This window comes from Mobula birostris, chromosome 3 (genome assembly GCF_030028105.1).
Source record: "Mobula birostris isolate sMobBir1 chromosome 3, sMobBir1.hap1, whole genome shotgun sequence".
Classification (NCBI taxonomy): Eukaryota; Metazoa; Chordata; class Chondrichthyes; order Myliobatiformes; family Myliobatidae; genus Mobula; species Mobula birostris.
This window is the reverse complement of record NC_092372.1, coordinates 227,488,722-227,508,833: the sequence shown is the minus strand read 5'-3', so window position 1 is coordinate 227,508,833 and position 20,112 is coordinate 227,488,722. Positions and strand designations below refer to the sequence as shown.

General features: G+C 51.7%; 1 protein-coding gene across 1 annotated transcript in view; it reads right to left on the bottom strand.

Annotated features, from left to right (window-relative positions):
* Positions 1-20,112, bottom strand: part of LOC140195740 (maestro heat-like repeat-containing protein family member 1) — a 154,153-nt gene that overhangs the window by 85,972 nt on the left and 48,069 nt on the right. The window contains exons 13-21 of the mRNA XM_072254445.1: positions 19,562-19,684; positions 17,674-17,784; positions 15,471-15,615; positions 14,350-14,387; positions 8,052-8,193; positions 6,042-6,094; positions 5,574-5,687; positions 4,228-4,347; positions 3,380-3,502 (exon numbers count right to left, since the gene is read on the bottom strand). Coding sequence (XP_072110546.1) covers positions 3,380-3,502; positions 4,228-4,347; positions 5,574-5,687; positions 6,042-6,094; positions 8,052-8,193; positions 14,350-14,387; positions 15,471-15,615; positions 17,674-17,784; positions 19,562-19,684 — 969 coding nt within the window. The remainder of the gene's footprint in view (positions 1-3,379; positions 3,503-4,227; positions 4,348-5,573; positions 5,688-6,041; positions 6,095-8,051; positions 8,194-14,349; positions 14,388-15,470; positions 15,616-17,673; positions 17,785-19,561; positions 19,685-20,112) is intronic.

The following is a 20,112-nucleotide window of genomic DNA, read 5'->3' as shown; positions in this document are numbered from 1 at the left end:
AACCCAAGGGGACCAATATCCTTGCAGGCAGGTATGCTGGAGCTGACGGGCAGGGTTTAAACTAATTTGGCAAGGGGAAGGGAAGCGGACTGATAGAGCTGTTGGTTTACAAGCAGAGGCAGCATCTTGTGAGACTGTGAGGAAGGACAGACAGATGACAGGGCAAAATGGCAGTCAGTGGGATGAGTTGCAGTCTAACAGGGGGACAAAATCCAAATGGGTGATGCACATGGGATCAAAGTGTTACATTTGAATGCATGCAGTGTACTGAACAAAGTAGATGATCTTGTAGCGCAGCTAGAGATTGGCAGGTATGACGTGAACACCGAGTTGCGGCTAAAAGAAGATCATAATTGGGAGTTTAACATCCTGAGATATATATTGTTTTGAAACAACAGGCAGGGAGGTAGAGGGGGTTGTGAGGCTCTGCTGGTAAAAGATGAAATCAAATCCTTCAAAAGAGGTGACATAGGATTGGAAGACGTAGAATCCTTGTGAGTAGAGTTAAGAAACAGCAAAGGTAAAAAGACTCTGGTGGGAGTTATACACAGGCCCTCCAACAGTGGGTTACAAATTACGACAGAAGATAGAAAAGGCTTGTAAAATGTTACGATAATCATGGGGAATTTAAATATGAAGGTAGATCGGTAAAATCAAATTGGTACTGGATCCCAAGAGAGAGAATTTGAAGAATACCTACAAAATGGCTTTTTAGAGCAGCTCATGGCTGAACCCACTAGGGGATCAGCTATTCTGGAGTGGATGTTGTGTAATGAACCAGATTTGATTAAAGAGCTTAAGGTAAAAGAAACGTGAGGAGTGATCATAATATGATAGAATTCCCCCTGTAATTTGAGAGGGAGGAGCTAAAGTCAGGTGTGTCATTATTACAGTGGAGTAAAGGGCGGCACGAGAGAAGAGATGGCAAGAATTGAACATAGAATAGTACAGCACAGTACAGGCCCTTCGGCCCACAAAGTTGTGCCCACCCTCAAACACTGCCTCCCCATATAACCCCCTACCTTAAATTCCTCCATATACCTGTCTAGTAGTCTCTTAAACTTCACGAGTGTATCTGCCTCCACCACTGACTCAGGCAGTGCATTCCACGCACCAACCACCCTCTGAGTAAAAAACCTTCCTCTAATATCCCCACTGAACTTCCCACCCCTTACATTAAAGCCATGTCCTCTTGTATTGAGCAGTGGTGCCCTGGGGAAGAGGCGCTGGCTATCCACTCTATCTATTCCTCTTATTATCTTGTACACCTCTATCATGTCTCCTCTCATCCTCCTTCTCTCCAAAGAGTAAAGCCCTGGCTCCCTTAATCTCTGATCATAATGCATACTCTCTAAACCAGGCAGCATCCTGGTAAATCTCTTCTGTACTCTTTCCAATGCTTCCACATCCTTCCTACAGTGAGGTGACTAGAACTGGACACAGTATTCCAAGTGTGGCCTAACCAGAGTTTTATAGAGCTGCATCATTACATCGCGACTCTTAAACTCTATCCCTCGACTTATGAAAGCTAACACCCCATAAGCTTTCTCAACTACCCTATCCACCTGTGAGGCAACTTTCAGGGATCTGTGGACATGTACCCCCAGATCCCTCTGCTCCTCCACACTGCCAAGTACCCTGCCATTTACTTTGTACTCTGCCTTGGAGTTTGTCCTTCCATTCCAATTGATTGGAAAAGAACACTGGCAAGGATGATGGCACAGCAGCAATGGCTAGAATTTGTGGAGGCATTACTAATGATCTTTCAAGAATCACTAGATTCTGGAATGGTTCCGGAGGACTATAAAATTGCAAATGTCACTCCCCTCTTCAGAAAGGGAGAGAGGCAGAAGAAAGGAAAGGATTTGGTTTTGGGGTACTTGGAGGGACATGATAAAATAAGCTGTAATCAACATGGTTTCCTCAAGGGAAAATCTTGCTTGACAAACCTGTCAGAATTCTTTGAAGAAATAACAAGCAGGATAGACAAAGGAGAATTGGTGGATGTTGTGTACTTGGATTTTCAGAAGGCCTTTGAGAAGGTGCCACACGTGAGGCTGCTGAACAAGAGCCCATGGTATTACAGGAAATACTGTAGCATGGATAAGGCAGCGGTTGATAGGCAGGAGGCGAAGAGTGGGAATGAAGGGAGTCTTTTCTGGCTGGCTGCTGGTGGCTAGTGGTGTTCTACAGGGGTCTCTGTTAGGACTGATTCTTTTTACGTTATATGTCAATGATTTGGATGATGGAATTGATGGCTTTGTTGCAACATTTGCAGACGATATGAAGATAGGTGGAGGGGTGGGTAGTTTTGAGGAAGTAGAGGGGTTGCAGAAGGACTTAAAACACATACGGAGAATGGGCAATGAAGTGGCAGATGGAATACTGTGTCAGGAAAGTCTACAGTCATGCACTTTGGTAGAAGAAATAAATGCATAAACTATTTTCTAAATGGGGAGAAAACTCAAAACTGAGAAGTGCAAAGGGACTTGGGATCCTTGTGCACGATTCCCTAAAGGCTAATTTGCAGGTTGAGTCTGGTGAGAAAGGCGAATGCAATGTTAGCACTCATTTCAAGAGGACTAGAATATAAAAGCAAGGTCTAATGTTGAAACTTTATAAAGCACTGGTGAGGCCTCAGTTGGAGTATTGTGAGCAGTTTTGGGCCCCTTATCTTAGAAAGGATGTGCTGATATTGGAGAGGGTTCAAAGGAGGTTCACGGAAATGATTCTGGGATTGAACGGCTCTGGGCCTGTACTCATTGGAGTTCAGAAGAATGAGGGGCGACCTTATTGAAACTTACTGAATGTTGAAAGGCCTCGATAGAGTGGATGTTTCCTACAGAGGGGGAGTCTCAGACCAGGGGACACAGCCTCAGAATAGAGCGGCATTCTTTTAGAATGGAGATGAGGAGGAACTGCTCTCGCCAGAGGGTGGTGAATCTGAGGAATTCTTTGCCACAGGCAGCTGAGGAGGTCAAGTCTTCATGTATACTTAAGGCAGAGGTTTACAGGTTCGTGATTGGTCAGGGCTTGAAGGGATATGGGAAGAAACAGAAGAGTGGGGCTGAGAGGGAAAATGGATCAGCCACGATGAAATGGCAGAGCAGATTCGATGGGCCAAATGGCCTAATTCTGCTCTTACACTTTATGGTTTTATGGCCTTATAAGTACATTGAGGTAGTATAAAAGGGAAACAGAACACAGAATAAAGTGTTACGTTTACAGAGAGAGTGCAGTGCGGGTAAATAAATAACATACAAGAATTGTACAGTCAAGAATTCATCTTTAAAACAGTTCAGAAGTCCTGTAACAGTGCGGTAGAAGCTATCCTTGAGCCTAGTGGTAAGTGCTTTCAAACTTTTCTGCTGTCTCCTACCTTAAGGATGTTGAAGAGACTGGGAGATTTCTTAAAGATGTCAGACTTGCCGAAGTCCTCCAGTTTGGAGAGGGTATCGTCCAGGTGTGTGGTGGCACAGAAGCCCACGCAGACAGCCACGCCCTGTGTGGTACAGGTCAACCGTGTTAGTCTGGTGATGAGGCAATATTGACTCCTGGGAGCCCGCAGACCGGGAGGGCGGAAACACCAGCCAGGAGTTCTTAACAAGATCGGCTGGGAACTTCAGCCTCTTTCCTCACTGGCCCTCCCATGGCACAGAACTCCCTCACTGACCCTCCCCGAGGCTGGGTGCTCCCTCCTCACCACTCCTCTGTAGCAGAGCTCCCTCGCTACCCCGCCCCCGAGGCAGGGTGCTCCCTCACTGCCCCTCCCCAAGGCATTGTATTCCCTTCTCTGTGGCATAGTGCTCCCTCACTACCCCTTCCCAAGGTAGGGTGCTCCCTCACTACCTCCCCGAGGCAGGGTGCTCCCTCACTGCCCTTCCCAAGGCAGAGTGCTCCCTCATTGCCCTCTCCGAGGTAGAGTGCTCCCTCATTACCCCTTCCCATGGCTGGGTGCTCCCTCCTCTGCGGCACAGAGCTCCCTCACTGCCCCTCCGGCAAGTGAGCTCCCTCACGCCACAGCTGAAGCACAGGGCTCCCTCCCTCTTCGTTATCCCTCCGGCGGTGCTCCCTCCCCCTCCCCACCGCACCCCCTCAACGCCCCCTTTTTCCCCACTGCCCCTTCTTTGGCTTTCCCTGCCCCCTCAGCACACATCCCGCTGAGCTCCCCCCCCCCCACCCCGGTTCCTGGTTCTGCAGGGGCCCTACCCACACGGGACTCCTCACCTCCCTCTCCAACACCTCAATGTGCCGTACACTCTGCAGTAGCTCCAGCAGCTGCCTCCTCACCAGGTCGGCGTTTGCGCTCTGCCGCAGCACCACGCCAGCACATTTGTACAGGAACCCCTGGGCGTGGGAGGGTGGGGGTGAAGAGACAGCCATTAGCAAACCACCATTCCCACGCTTACACACAGCTCAGACACTCACAATTACAGTCAGGGTTATACATGTCACATTGACACATGTCGTGACAGCAGTAAAATGCAGCACACTATAAATTACAATAAGAAATTCATATACAAAATATTAAATAACTAGTGCAAAATTAATTTATACAGTGGTCTGGGCCATCGGTTCATCTGGGCAGCTGTTCATTTGGAACAACTCTTCAAGAACAAAAACTAACCCAGAAAATAGCCGGGATTCCCTTTGTTTATTTGGGACACTCTGCCACTTAATTGGGACACGGGACTGTTGCCGAGCAGTTTCTAACTAGCGTCAGTCATGTGCACTTGCGTGGCTGTTAGACACTACAGCGTGCTTCGTGCAAACAGTTTTTAAACAGCGCCAGTTGCGTGTGTGTGTGTGTTCAAACAGCAGCGATTTTTGTCATTGCTAGCTGGCAAGAAATAAGCAGTGAGACAATACAGGACTGTTCTGCTCTCTGCGGTTTCAAGCACTCAGGCTTGGAGATGCCAGAATTGGCCAGGAGTGAAAATGGAACAATTTTACTACTTCAGCAAGCTGCGAAGTGCGAAGAATTTGAAGGTATCGACAATCATCTTGAATGTCACGGAGGGCTGTCGCAGGAAAACAGCATCCGTCATCAGGGACCCCCACCACCCAGGTCATGCTCTCTTCTCGCTGCTGCCATCAGGAGGAAGGTACAGGAGCCTCAGGACTCGCACCACCAGCTTCAGGAACAGTTATTACTCCTCGACCATCAGGCTCCAGAACCCAAGGAGATATCGTCACTCACCCCATCACTGATCTGTGGCCAGATGGAGATTTTCTCCCAGGGCTAACATGAGAGAGCATCATTTTAGGTGATTGGAGAAAAATATGGGGGGGGGGGGGGGGGTAGCGTTTGTTTTTTTTTTTTTACACACAGTATTTATTTTGCCAAGCTGGGTTCTGATTTTTTTTTCATGCTGGGTGTGTGGAATGCCATATCAGGGGTGGCGGTAGAGGCAGGTATATTAGGGACGTCACATGGATGACAGAAAATTGGAGGGCGGTGTGGGAGGGAAGGGTTAGATTGATCTTAGAGTAGGTTAGAGGGTCAGCACAACATTGTGGGCTGAAGGGCCTGTACTGTCCACCCTGCTCCAGTATCAGGGCTCCCCACTCACCTTCTCCTGGGGGAAGCTGTTGTACTGGTGAAGATGTCGGCTCATCTCCTCACTCAGCTGACAGCACCAGGCCTCGTCGCCAAGAGTCACTGCCTCCAAGCTCCTGGACAGCAGCTGTGGGGGAAAAGAGGCAAGCGTGGGCTGGAGGGGGAGTAGCACGAGAGAGATCAGAGACCCCAGACGGAGAGGCAATAAGGAGGGTGGGGATCCCTGGTACACGGAGGTGGTGAGATGGGAGAGGATCCACGGCGATGGGTGCAGGAGACGGCACGGTCTACAGAGCTTGGCGAGATGGGAGAGGGTTCACATGGGGGAGAAGGGGCTGGGAAGAGAGATGGCGGAGTGGTGAGTGCTCGTGGAAGGGTAAGCGAGAGCGGGGGGAGGGCGAGAGGTAGGGGAAACGGGGGGGGGGGGTGGCGGCCTTCATGAGGGGTGGGCTCAGGCCACACTGGGTCCAGTCCGACTCACCAGCAGCAATTTGTCTTCCCACTGTCGCTGGGGCAAGGATTCCTCAGAGTTCTCTGCAGGAAGGAAAGGGACAGGGTTCACAGGCCAGGATCAGAAGGGTCACACCAATGGAATAATGACAAGCAGAAGTCGAACCCACCACTCATTGCTACCTCTGTCCACCTCAGCACTATCGTCCCCCCAATTCCAATCTCCCGCGCTTCCCTTCATCTGTCGCTCGGTCTTCTAATCCCTAATGATCCCTCAATCTGCCACTCTCTGACTCGAATTAAACCCTCCAAGGTAAATATTCCCAAGGCGCTCAACCCTAGATGGCCTTACCCTAATTCCGATACCACGGCCCAGGCTCTAGACTCTTCAGTATTTGTTTTATTTCTATTTAGAGACACATCTCGGTAATAGGCATTCCCAGCCCACAAGCCCACCCCCACCCAATCACACCCGTGTGACCGATTAACCTGATAACCCATACGTCTTTGTACTGTGGGAGGAAACTAGAGCACCCGGAGGAAACCTATATTCAAATTCCTTACAGACAGTGACGGGAATTGAACCCAGGTTACCGGTGCTGTGAAGCCCTATGCTAACCGCGATGCTGCAATGCCACCCAAACTGATGGGTTGGGGGATAACTCCCTCACTCTGAAGCCCTTAAGGAATTTTGTTTTAGTTTCACTGAGATGGTCTTTGGGACAGGAGTGGGCTACACGGATCTCTCGTGTGTACTCCCTGTAAGTCTGGCTTTGACTCAGTACTGAACAGGTTGTTGGGCAGAGTGGGAGATTCTGACCAGAGGATACAGAGCCGGTCAGTTATAACAGCAATGGTCAAACTGTCTTCACGCAGAGGGTGGTGAACTGCTGGCATTCTCCACTGCAGGAGCTGGGGCGTTATGTTGCAGCTATACAGAAGTGTGATGACTCAAGCCAAGTATGATGTTTTCCTCAGCGATTGTCTGTTTCTGGGTTCACAAGTGATTGAAGTAAGTGATGGCCGTCCCTGTACTACACTTTGATGGGTAACAATGATAGCCTGCTGGAAGCAGCGTCTATGGAAGGAAGTAAATATTCAACATTTCGGGCCGAAATCCTTCTTCAGGATCTGACGAAGGGCTTCGGCCCAAACATTGGCTGTTTATTCCCCTCCATAGATGCTGCCTGACCTGCTGAGTTCCTCCACTGTTGCTCTGGAGTTCCAGCAACTGCAGAATTTCTTGTGTTCAAGACTTTGGTGAGACTGCACTTGGAGTATCAGGTCGTGTTTCAGTCACCCAGATTTAAAAACAAAAAAATCATTTAACTGGAAAGAGAGAAAAGTTTACAAGGATTTTGTCAAGACTTGAGTTATAGGAAGAGGTTGGATCTCTTTGCAGTTTGGTCACCTACCTACAGGAAGGATGTAAACAAGGTTGAAAGAATACAGAGAAAATTTACAAGTATGTTGTCGGGTCTGGAATATCTGAGTTATAAAGGAAAATTGAATAGGTTCAGACATTATTCCTTGGAATGTAGAAGACTGAGGGGAGATTTGATGGAGGTATACAAAATTATGAGGGGTATGGATCGGATAAACGCAAGCAGGCTTTTTCCACTGAGGTTGGGTGGGACTACAACCAGAGGTCATGGGTTAAGGGTGAAAGGTGAGGAGTTTAAGGGGAAACTTCTTCATTCAGAGGATTGAGAGTGTGTGCAATGAGCTGCCAGCCCAAGTGGCCAGCTTCCTCACTCAGAGCAGGGGTTCCCAGCCGGGAATCCACAGACCTTCGGTTAGTGGTTGGGATCCATGGAATAAAAAAGGCTGGGAATGGTGGTCCTAACTCGGAGGGTGAAATTGGAGGATCTGGGTTCCATTGCAATGGCTAAGAGAAGTTAGTATAGGTACATGGATGGTCCAGATGTGGGTCAATGGGACGACAGAATTACAGTTCAGCAGAGAATAGACGGGCCGAAGGGCCCATCAGTGCTCTACGACAACGACTCCTGGAGCCCTTTCCCACCGCGGATTCTCGTACCTTCCAGGTGCTGGATGAGGGGGGGCACCTGCTGATTCCAGACCTCCACCAGCTGGGGGTGAATGATGGGCGCCAGGACCTGCAGTAACCTGAGTGCAGGGACACCGCGGCCTCTCCCACGGTAGGGGAACGAAGATACCACCTGAGCACGGCAAAGAGAGACACAGGTGTGAGTGACCCAGTAACTCCCTAACACACAGGCGAGAGTGACCCAGTAACTCCCTAACACGCAGGCGAGAGTGACCCAGTAACTCCCTAAGACGCAGGCCAGAGTGACCCAGTAACTCCCTAACACACAGGCCAGAGGGACCCAGTAACTCCCTAACACACAGGCGAGAGTGACCCAGTAACTCCCTAACACGCAAGCGAGAGTGACCCAGTAACTCCCTAACACACAGCCCAGAGTGACCCAGTAACTCCCTAACACACAGGCGTGAGTGACCCAGTAACTCCCTAACACACAGGCGAGAGTGACCCAGTAACTCCCTAACACACAGGCGAGAGTGACCCAGTAACTCCCTAACACGCAGGCGAGAGGGACCCAGTAACTCCCTAACACACAGGCCAGAGTGATCCAGTAACTCCCTAACACACAGGCGAGAGTGACCCAGTAACTCCCTAACACACAGGCGAGAGTGACCCAGTAACTCCCTAACACACAGGCCAGAGGGACCCAGTAACTCCCTAACACACAGGCGAGAGTGACCCAGTAACTCCCTAACACACAGGCGAGAGTGACCCAGTAACTCCCTAACACACAGGCGAGAGTGACCCAGTAACTCCCTAACACACAGGCCAGAGTGATCCAGTAACTCCCTAACACACAGGCGAGAATGACCCAGTAACTCCCTAACACACAGGCGAGAGTGACCCAGTAACTCCCTAACACACAGGCGAGAGTGACCCAGTAACTCCCTAACACACAGGCCAGAGGGACCCAGTAACTCCCTAACACACAGGCCAGAGGGACCCAGTAACTCCCTAACACACAGGCGAGAGTGACCCAGTAACTCCCTAACACACAGGCCAGAGTGACCCAGTAACTCCCTAACACACAGGCCAGAGTGACCCAGTAACTCCCTAACACACAGGCCAGAGTGACCCAGTAACTCCCTAACACACAGGCCAGAGTGACCCAGTAACTCCCTAACACACAGGCCAGAGTGACCCAGTAACTCCCTAACACACAGGCGAGAGTAACCCAGTAACTCCCTAACACACAGGCGAGAGTGACCCAGTAACTCGCTAACACACAGGCCAGAGTGACCCAGTAACTCCCTAACACACAGGCCAGAGGGACCCAGTAACTCCCTAACACACAGGCCAGAGTGATCCAGTAACTCCCTAACACACAGGCGAGAGTGACCCATTAACTCCCTAACACACAGGCGAGAGTGACCCAGTAACTCCCTAACGCACAGGCCGGAGCGACCCAGTAACTCCCTAACACGCAGGCGAGAGTGACCCAGTAACTCCCTAACATGCAGGCAGGAGTGACCCAGTAACTCCCTAACACACAGGCGAGAGTGACCCAGTAACTCGCTAACACGCAGGCGGGAAGCGAGAACCTTATGACCAAAATACACAACAGCAGAATTAGGCTGTTCGGCCCATCAAGTCTGCTCCTCGCCATTCCATCATGGCTGATTTATTACCCCTCTCAAACCCATTCACCTGCCTTCTCCCCATAATCTTTGATGCCCAGACTAATCAAAAATCTATCGACCCCCCCCACTTTAAATATACCCAATGCCTTGGCCTCCAGAGACGACAGTGGCAATGAATTCCGCAGGTTTACCACCCTCTAGGTAAAGAAATTCCTTCTCATCTCTGTTCTAAATGGACATCTTCTATTCTGAGGCTGTGCACTCTGGTCCCAGACACCCCCACTATAGGAAACATCCTCACCATGTCCACTCTATCTAGTCCTTTCAATATTCGGTAAGTTTCAATGAGATTGCCTGTGGGAGGGGAAGAGAAGATGGCGGCACGAGGCAGCACGCGCGGCCACTCCGCAAGGATATCGTATTTGTAAGTAGGATGCCGTGCTCAATCCTGACATGATGGAGATGGACGTGAGAAGCACGGAGGAACATCTGGATAAACTTCTGAAATGCCCGGTTCGCTGCCACTGCTACTGTGCGATCCAGAATCTCCGGAGGGAAAGGCCCCAAATCCTCGGCTTTGCCTGTTGCTGGCGGCCGGGGTCGAAGCACTCAGCACAGATAGTGCTCGGTGTCAGAGGGCTGGTCGGAGGCTCGAAGTTTTCGGACAGACTCAAGAGTCGGCTGTGATCGGGTGCTTCCAGGATGCTGCATCGGCAAGTTTGCGGCACTGGAAGCTCATGGCAGGGAGAGTTTTTCTTCCTTCTACCGTCTGCATGAGATGATGGGACTTTCGACAGACTGAGACTTTTTTTATCGTGCCCATGGTCTGTTCTTTATCAAATTACAGTATTGCTTTGCACTGTTGTAACTATATGTTATAATTATGTGGTTTTTGTCAGTTTTTTCCAGTCTTGGTTTGCCTTGTGTTTCTGTGATATTCTGGAGGAACATTGTATCGTTTCTTAATGCATGCATTACTAAATGACAATAAAAGAGGACTGCGTGTCCTCATAATCTAAATCTACCTAAGTCCTGTTCTCTGAGTGGGTGGATATTTACTGCCCAGCCCAGATGAATTGTTGATTAGGGTTTTAGTACCGTTAAAGTATTAGGGAAAGTAGCGTTCATAGAACATCAGTTTGACCAAACAGCGGGCAAAGTTATCGCTTTAGTTCAGACGAGCAATGACGTGAGGGGAATGGATCTGCCTGTTACTATTGGGGACCCGGGAGGAGGGGGCGGGGGGGTCTATACTTTAGGAGAAGAGGGGAGTGTAGTCGAGGGTGTCGAATTGGAAGCGGAGTTTCCCGTAGCTGAGGGCAGAGACTTTAAAGACAAGTTGCTCTCGTTTCTACGGAGCGAGGGGAAGGAGTTGTCCGATGAGTCCTTCAGCAAGGGGTGGAAATTCCGAGTTGGTGTCGGCAATTAGGACCCTGGGCGGATTAATGGCAAAGTGCACCGGCGGAGGGTCAGTTATCGCAGGCCGAGGATGTTCTCGGGAGTGAAGCCCACCCCCAACAGAAACTTTCTGCCTACATTTTTCAGCTAGAGACACAGCTGCTTTGCTTGTGACATGAAGGGGCCATTCCACAGGCCTTGGCATTCCCAGTTGGTTCTGCCTGAGAAGCATTAGAGGATGATTCAGGTAATTTGGGGTTGACGAGACCTATGGATCAGTCAGAGATCGGTTCTACTGGCCGCGAATGAAGCCCAAGGTCAAAGAGTACTACAAGTCGTGCATCTGAAGTATTTGGAGGAAGACGCTGCCTATGAGGGCCGCTCCTTTCTCCCATTTGCACTCGATCTGGTGTATATGGAATTCCTACCATAGAGCAACATGGCGGATGTCTCGGTAATTACTGATCACCACACCAGATATGCTCAAACCTTCCCTACATCGAATCAGAGGGCAGCCACCAGGGAAAAGTATCTCGTTCATTATGGTCTCCCCAGACGGATACACAGTGACCAGGGACGGGATTTAGAGAGTAGGCTCATACATAAGTTACTGAGCATGCTTCAAAACATGAGGTTCTCCCAACTGATGCCTGGAGACAGAGTTCTCAGAAGGAACTTAGGGCTACCAGGGAAGCGCAGCTGGGTGGCTACACCTTATGCAGTGGAGAGTCAGATGCCAAGTGTGCCAGTTTTCTGGGTGAAGCTGGAAGGCGGGAAGGGGCTGTCAAAATTCTCCAGCAGAACCACCTTTTACCTCGAGGACAAGAGGTAGGTGTTGACAGAGCGCCTCATGGACCCTACACCTAGTAGGAGGACTCTGCAGTAACGTGGGAGAATGGAAGGATAATCAGTAGAGAGACCTGAAGGGGACTTAACCACTAAATGTGGTATGGAGTCAAAGGATGAAGAAATTTGTTACTTTATGGGGGTGTACAGCGTGTCAGGGAGGGGTAGCACCTCTGGTGGGGGAACATGTCGCGTCCTTTTCAGGGCGGTTAGTCCACCTTTGGTCCCCTCCTGGCACTCAGCTCTCACCTGTGGCTCCCCGTAGCTGTTTGCATGCGACAGCGGCCACACCCCGGGCAATGGCTTTGACAAGCCGGCTAAACCAGGTGAGGGTAGCCGACGGGTCTCAAACCCTCGGTGAGATAGGGAGTTGTCTATCCCAGCATGTGAAGACAGACTCCAGCGGATTGAGCGGACGAGACCAATGGAAGGTCCAACGGTCAAGGCGGCGGTCTCTGCAAGCGTCGTGGAAAGTGTAGAGCAGGACAAGACACAGAAGGCGTCCTGGTCATCCACTGTGCCTAGTCCCATCTCCAGCCGTCTCGACTCTTGTCTTGCCACTGGATCCAGATGGGAATTGGGAAGAGAGAGTGAGGCTGACACTGCGCAACTCTCCCTCACTTAAATCCAAACCAAGCACTCGTCTTGACACCATCAGCGGTGTCGAGGTCGTCATCGACGTCAACGATGAACGAACATAATGCAAACCCATCAATGATTGACGAAGAGACTCCCGCATCTCCACACGCTGGTGCAGATGTAGCCGGGGGTGGGGGGTGGGGGGTGGGACTAGCAGTGGACAGGCAGGTTTGCAGCTGGACAACGAAGGCGATGTGGGAGGGAAGTATTAGAATGATCTTGGAGTAGGGTTAAGGGGTTGGCATGATAACGTGGGCCGAAGGGCCTGTACTGTGTTGCACTGTTGTATGTACACAGAGGAACACAATGTCTGTACTATACATGCCGCACATTTAGACAGAGACGTAGCGTGAAGATTTTTACTCCTCATGTATGTGAAGGATGTAAGAAATAAAGTCAACTCAACTCAATGCCAAACTAAACTCAATTTATTCTGTCGACAAGAGGATCCATGTCCCGCAACTGCCCACACCAAACAGCCCCACTGGTTGAGTGGTGGGGCAGAGATACATCTCCAAAGGAGGTGTAAAGCTCCTCCCCTCTGCTAGCTTACAGGTCACCCTTGGGCAAGGCGTAGCACCTGCCTAGCCACCTCCTCCTGCCCCATCAGGGTCAGGTGAGGCCATGGGAGCAGGTGGTGGACGGTCGTACGAGCAGCTGGTGCAGGTCACAAGTCCTGGTTATGTGACCACTGACACCAGGCAGACAATCAGTGAAGAGGATTGATAATGGCTGGGGTCACCCGTCTTGTAAAGGCACTGCCCAGAAGCCAATGGCGAACCAGTTCTGTAGAAGAATTTGCCAAGAACAATCATGTTCATGGAAAGACCATGATAGTCCAAGTTATAGGACACAGCCCACAATGAACAAATGAGCGTCATACAGTATTCTGCTCAGCTGCCATCCGAGGCAGCCTGCTTTGTGTAAAACTAAAACTTCCTCTATCACCATAAATGCACGTCTTCCAGTGCTTAACCGTTCCACCCTCGGAAATAATGATTCCAACTGCCTCTCTATATCTCTCATCACTTTATAAACCTCTATCAAATCTCCCCTCAGCTTCCGACACTCCAGAGGAAACAAGCCTCGTTTGTCCAAACTCTCCCAGGAGCTCCTTCCCTCAGAGCCTTCCACTCGAAAGAAAATGTTTGTTCAACACTCTCTCACATGATTAATTTCCCACTCCCATTCTCTAAGGAGCATTCAGTTAACAGGAGGATATGAAAAGGAAGAGACTTGCTGTGTGTTTTTTTTGCGTTAGTTTATCCTCCGTCTACCCTTCCACCATTTCTGTTTGAAGTCATCTGTTCGTGCTTTGTGAACCTACCTCATTCCCAAACCTCTGACCCTTCTGCTAATCTTTCCAACAGATTTCCTTTCACTAACATTTCTACACAAACGTCTGTAGGACAGAATGAACTAGCCTTGAACCTCCAGCCAGTTTTGTCTCCCCCACCGCCCCCACAGAGTGGCCACTTTATTAGGTACACCTGCCCGGTAATGCAAATATCTACTCAGCCAGTCATGTGGCAGCAAACCAACGCAGAAAACCTGGTATTATATATACAAACAAATACAATAAGAAATTATATATACATAATTTCTTATTGTAATTTATATATTTTTGTACTTGGTGTACTGCTGCCACAAAACAATATATTTCACTACATATGCCAGTAATATCAAACCTGGCTCTGAAATCTAAGAAAAATCCATTCTTTCCTGTGCCCTCCCCCCCCCGTAACTCTGTGCCCACCCCCACCGAAACACGGGTTTGCAACCCACTCCCAACTTTAAAACGTACTCACCAGGAGTCGTGTCAACAAGGCATGAGGTGTGGGCAGGTCTGCAGAGGGAAGGAGCGCACATGAAGGTAAGAGGAGGCACAGCACGTTCAGTCGTAATGATCGCAGTAACAACCTCATTTCACACTGGAGGACGGTACCGCCCCTTTACGGTAGTAATTCCCAGTTCATCAATCCACCTCTCACTCAAAACCAAAAAAAACCGTGTGCTCCATTTACCAAAACTATTGAACGTTCACAGGAGAGAGACTCTGGGTAAGGAAGACCCAGAGATACAACATGGAATAGGCCCTGCCGCTGCCCATTAGCCCCTGATTTACCCGAGTCTAATCACAGGGTAACTTACAATGATTAATTAGCCCACCAACTGGATCTTCGCACTGTGGGAATGCCACAGCGTCTGCAGAAAATCAATGCATTTCACAGAGAGGACGTAGATTCCTTACAGATGACGTCAGAACAACTCCAACGTCAGGGAGATGGCTAGACATAGAGTGAGGCTCCAGCTACACTGTCACTCACACCCAGCACAGGGAGACGGCTAGACATTGAGTGAGGCTCCCTCCACACCATCCCATCACACACTCCCAGTGTCAGACACAGAGTGAATCTCCCTCCACACCGTCCCATCACACACTCCCGGGGTCAGACACAGAGTGAAACTCCCTCCACACCGTCCCATCACACACTCCCGGGGTCAGACACAGAGTGAAACTCCCTCCAGACCATCCCATCACACACTCCCAGTGTCAGACACAGAGTGAAACTCCCTCCACACCGTCCCATCACACACTCCCGGGGTCAGACACAGAGTGAAACTCCCTCCACACCGTCCTATCACACACTCCCGGGGTCAGACACAGAGTGAAACTCCCTCCAGACCGTCCCATCACACACTCCCAGTGTCAGACACAGAGTGAATCTCCCTCCAACCGTCCCATCACACACTCCCAGGGTCAGACACAGAGTGAAACTCCTTCCACACTGTCCCATCACACACTCCCGGAGTCAGACACAGAGTGAAACTCCCTCCACACCTGCCATGGAATCCAGAGGTTGGCACTACTGTAAAGAGTCGCAGAAGAAAACAGTTGGACAGCTGGGCCGTGGCTAACATCACCTACCTCGTCCCCTGTGGCTGGGCGAGAGCTCCGTTCCGTGGGCTTGGAGAGCCTTGCTTCCCAGGAAGGCCAGGCTGTGGCAGACGGGGCTAAGGGCCTGGAGGTACTGCACCGGTATCAGAAACTCCAAGAGGAACGGCCACAGCACCTGTAGCAGGACAATAGTCAGCAGGGAGCGAGCTGCAGCCCTGCCAGCCCAGTGGCAGGACCTTCAGTCCACGCACCGCAGGATCCCTGTGGAGTCAGAGACCTCTATCTCCCCTACCCCATCGTCCAGGTACACGGTGGGCACTGTTAACCCAGTTGACTTCAGAGGCAAATAGAAAGCAGGAATCCAGATAGAGAGTTGGGGGCTCATGGGGCCAAACACATGAAGAGAGTTTGAAGGCTCTAGGCCTACACTCACTGGAGTTTAGAAGATTGAGCAGGGGATCTTACTGAAATCCACCAAATGCTGAAGGTCTTGGATAGAGTGGATGTGGAGAGGATGTTTCCCATAGTGGGAGAGTCTATGACCAGACGACAAAGCCTCAGAATACAGGGGTGTCCATTTAGAGCAGAGATGAGGAGGAATTTCTTTAGCAGAGGGAGGTGAATCTTTGGAATTCATTGCCACAGGCGGCTGCGGATGGCAGGTCATTGGGTTCATTTAAAATGGAGGTTGACGGGTTTGATGAGTCAGGACTTTAAAGGTTCTGGAGAGAAAGCAGGCAGAAGAATGGGGTCAAGAAGAATAATAAATCAGCCATGAGGAAATGGTAGAGCAGAACAGGCCATTCAGCCCATCACCTGCCACACCTTCCCATCGTGGCTGATTTGTGTGTTATAGTCTCATGGCGAGATGGAGAGCGTGAGGTGAGCCATTCACAGGTGGAGGGGCAGGAGGGACCGGATGCAGACAGAAGAGGCAGGGCATAGGGCAGCATGGCCCAGATGGAGGCAGCAGAAGCCCAGACAAACGTTTGGGGGTGAGTGGGTTGTGGGCGCCGGTAGATTGAGGGCAAGGGATGAGTCAGGTACAGTCGGACGGGGCAGGTGAGACAGACACAGACAGATGGGGCAGGAGAGATCAAATAGGGCCAGACCTGGGGGGGGGGGGGGGTCCAGACTAAGGGGTATGAGGGCAAGCACAGGGGCTGAGGCCTGGGGCAGATCACCATGACCACATTGAACAGTTGGCCAGGCTCAACAGCCCACTCCTTGTACTTCCTCGTACTTCCGGGTTCATCCGATTGTTGGAGGAAGCAGATCACCTGAGTACATTGGCTTGAGAAGGCCGGGGGTGCCGGGTGTCAGGGCCGGGGGTGCCGGGTGTCAGGGACGGGGACGAGCCGGGGGAGCCAGGGACGGGGACGAGCCAGGGTGACGGGGACGAGCCGGGGTGACGGGGGGGGGGAGCCGGGGGGGGGAGCTGGGGTGACGGGGGGGGGGGGGAGCCGGGGTGACGGGGATGAGCCGGGGGAGCCGGGGACGGGGACGAGCCGGGGGGGACGGGGACGAGCCGGGGGAGCCGGGGACGAGCCGGGGGTGCCGGGGATGAGCCGGGGTGACGGGGACGAGCCGGGGTAGCTGGGTGTCAGGGATGAGGACGAGCGGGGGTGACGGGGACGGGGACGAGCCGGGGTGACGGGGACGAGCCGGGGGAGCCGGGGACGAGCCGGGGGTGCCGGGGACGAGCCGGGGGTGCCGGGGACGAGCCGGGGACGAGCCGGGGACGAGCCGGGGACGAGCCGGGGACGAGCCGGGGTAGCTGGGTGTCAGGGATGAGGACGAGCGGGGGTGACGGGGACGGGGACGAGCCGGGGTGACGGGGACGAGCCGGGGGCGCCGGGTGTCAGGGACGAGCCGGGGGCGCCGGGTGTCAGGGATGAGGACGAGCGGGGGTGACGGGGACGAGCTGGGAGCCGGGGACGGGGACGAGCCGGGGGGGGGAGCCGGGGACGGGGACGAGCCGGGGTGACGTGGGGACCGGGAGACGGGGGAGCCGGGTGACGGGGGGGGAGCCGGGGTGACGGGGGGGGGAGCCGGGGTGACGGGGGGGGGGGAGCCGGGGTGACGGGGGGGGGGGGGAGCCGGGGATGGGGACGAGCCGGGGGCGCCGGGTGTCAGGGATGAGGACGAGCGGGGGTGACGGGGATGAGCCGGGGGAGCTGGGTGTCAGGGACGAGGCGGGTGCCGGGGGCCGGGGCAGTGTCAGCGCTCTAACCTCCTGCATCCTCTTCACGGTGGTGGTGAGCAGATTCAGGATGTTGTTACACATGTCCCTCAGGTTTTCCTCAGTTACCTCCTCTGGATCGTACGTGCGGGGCTTGGGCGTCTGCCAAGGGCCAGCAAGGCCAAAGGTTAGTTCAAAAGTCAGGAAGTTACATTGCAGTCTTATAAAGCCCTGGTTAGACCTCATCTGGAGTATTGCAAACAGTTCTGGTCATCCCACTACAGGACGGGTGTCGAGGCTTTGGAGAGGATGCAGGAGAGGTTTACCAGGATGCTAAGGTCAACAAGAGGTTGTATAAACATGGGCTGTTCTCTCTGGAGTGCTGGAGGCTGAGGGGAGATCTGATGGAGGTTTATAAGATGACGAGAGACATAGATAGAGTAGACAGGCAGTATCTCTTTCCCAGAGTTGAAACGTCTAATACCAGGGAGCATGTATTTAAGATGCGAGGGTGTAATTTCAAAGGAGATGTGAGGGGAGAGTGCTGGGCGCTGCCCGGGGTGGTGGCAGAGGCATTTACATTAGGGTCTTTTAAGAGATCTTTAGATAAAGATAAAGAGATGCTGACGTTGGAGCGGGTACAGAGAAGATTCACTAGAATGATTCCAGGAATGAGAGGGTTAACATATGAGGAACATTGGAGTTTAGAAGAATGACGGGGGACCTCATAGAAACATTTCGAATGTTGAAAGGCATGGACAGAGTGGATGTGGCAAAGTTGTTTCCCATGATGGGGGAGTCTAGTACGAGAGGGCATGACTTAAGGATTGAAGAGTGCCCATTCAGAACAGAAATGCAAAGAAATTTTTTTAGTCAGAGGGTGGTGAATTTATGGAATTTGTTGTCACGGGCAGCAGTGGAGGCCAAGTCATTGGGCGTATTTAAGGCAGAGATTGATAGGTATCTGAGTAGCCAGGGCATCAAAGGTTATGGTAAGAAGGCGGGGGAGTGGGACTAAATGGGAGAATGGATCAGCTCATGATAAAATGGTGTAGCAGACTTGATGGGCTGAATGGCCGACTTCTGCACCTTTGTCTTATGGTCTTATAAGCACATGAATGTGAGGAAAATGGAAGTATATATAGATTGTGCAGGAAGAAGAGATTAGTTTAATTGGACATTTGATTACTAATTTAATTGGGTTGGCACAACATTGTGGGCCTGCTCTGCGTTCTTAGTCACAGTGATCAACAGGACATTAATCCTCGGTCAGATGTGGGGGCTCTGGTTGTCCGTGACAAGAGGGGTGTTGAGCGGGTACACATGTTGCCTGGATTAGAGTGTGGGAGCTATGAGGAGAGACTGGTCAAAGCTATATAGGATCAAGCTTCAACTTTATCTGCCAGATACTGAATATTTACATGTATTTAGCTTTATAAAGTATTGGTCAGATCGCACCCACAGCACTGCGAGCAGTTTTGGGCTCTTTCAAAGTGGATATGCTGGCCAGAGGAGCTTCACATTCCAAGAACGGAAGGGTTATTGTATGAGGAGCATTTGATGATCTGGGCCTGTACCTGTTGCAAGTGTAGAGAACGGAGGGGGGGGGGGGAGAGGGGTAGAAATCTCACTGAAACCTGTCAAATAGTGGACGTAGAGAGAACATTTCCTATCGTGGGGGAGTTTAGGACCAGAGGACACAGCCTCAGAATAGAGGAATATCCATTTATAACTGGAATGAGGAGGAATTCTTCTCCATAGAGGCTGCCTGGCCCTCCAGAATTTTTTGTGTGTTGCTCTGGACTTCCAGCATCTGCAGAATCCCTTGTTTCTGTGATTAGCTGGACCCCCCATGCTTACTCAAATTTCACTCAAGGCTATTCCTTGGACACATTGTGTCAGAGATCCCACACCCCCCGATGTGCTGAGCAGGTCTTACCCCCGGACTGCAGGGCAGGGCACACTGCTGGATAATGAACTCGACCATCGCCTCGCCTCCCTCCAGTTCCAGGTAGTCGTGGTGGGCCATGGCGCTGATCACCTGGGCGAGCATTCGCTTCACCTGCCGAGACATGAACGTTAACCGACCCTCCCGTCTCTCAACACACACACACACGGGGGGGGGGGGGGGGCGGGGGAGTGCTGTGGTCCCTTCACAGCTCCAGGCAGGACACCCCAAAGTAAGAAAGATGGACCCCCATCATCAACCACAGGGCTCTGAGGGAGGAGTTCGTTCAGAGCACCGGACTGGAAGGAGGTACACGGGGTAACGAGTCAGCGGGCCCAGAGGAACAGACACAACAATGGGTCACCAGGTAGGATGCTGGAATTGGAAACGGTCTGTTGTTGTCAAATGTACCTTGGCAGCGTAGCGGTTAGGGTCGACTATTACAGCTCTGGGCGTTCCACAGTTGGGAGTCCAGTTGGGAGTTGCTGGATGTAGATTATCCCCGGGTGCTCCAATTTCCTCCCACAGTCCGAAGCTGCACT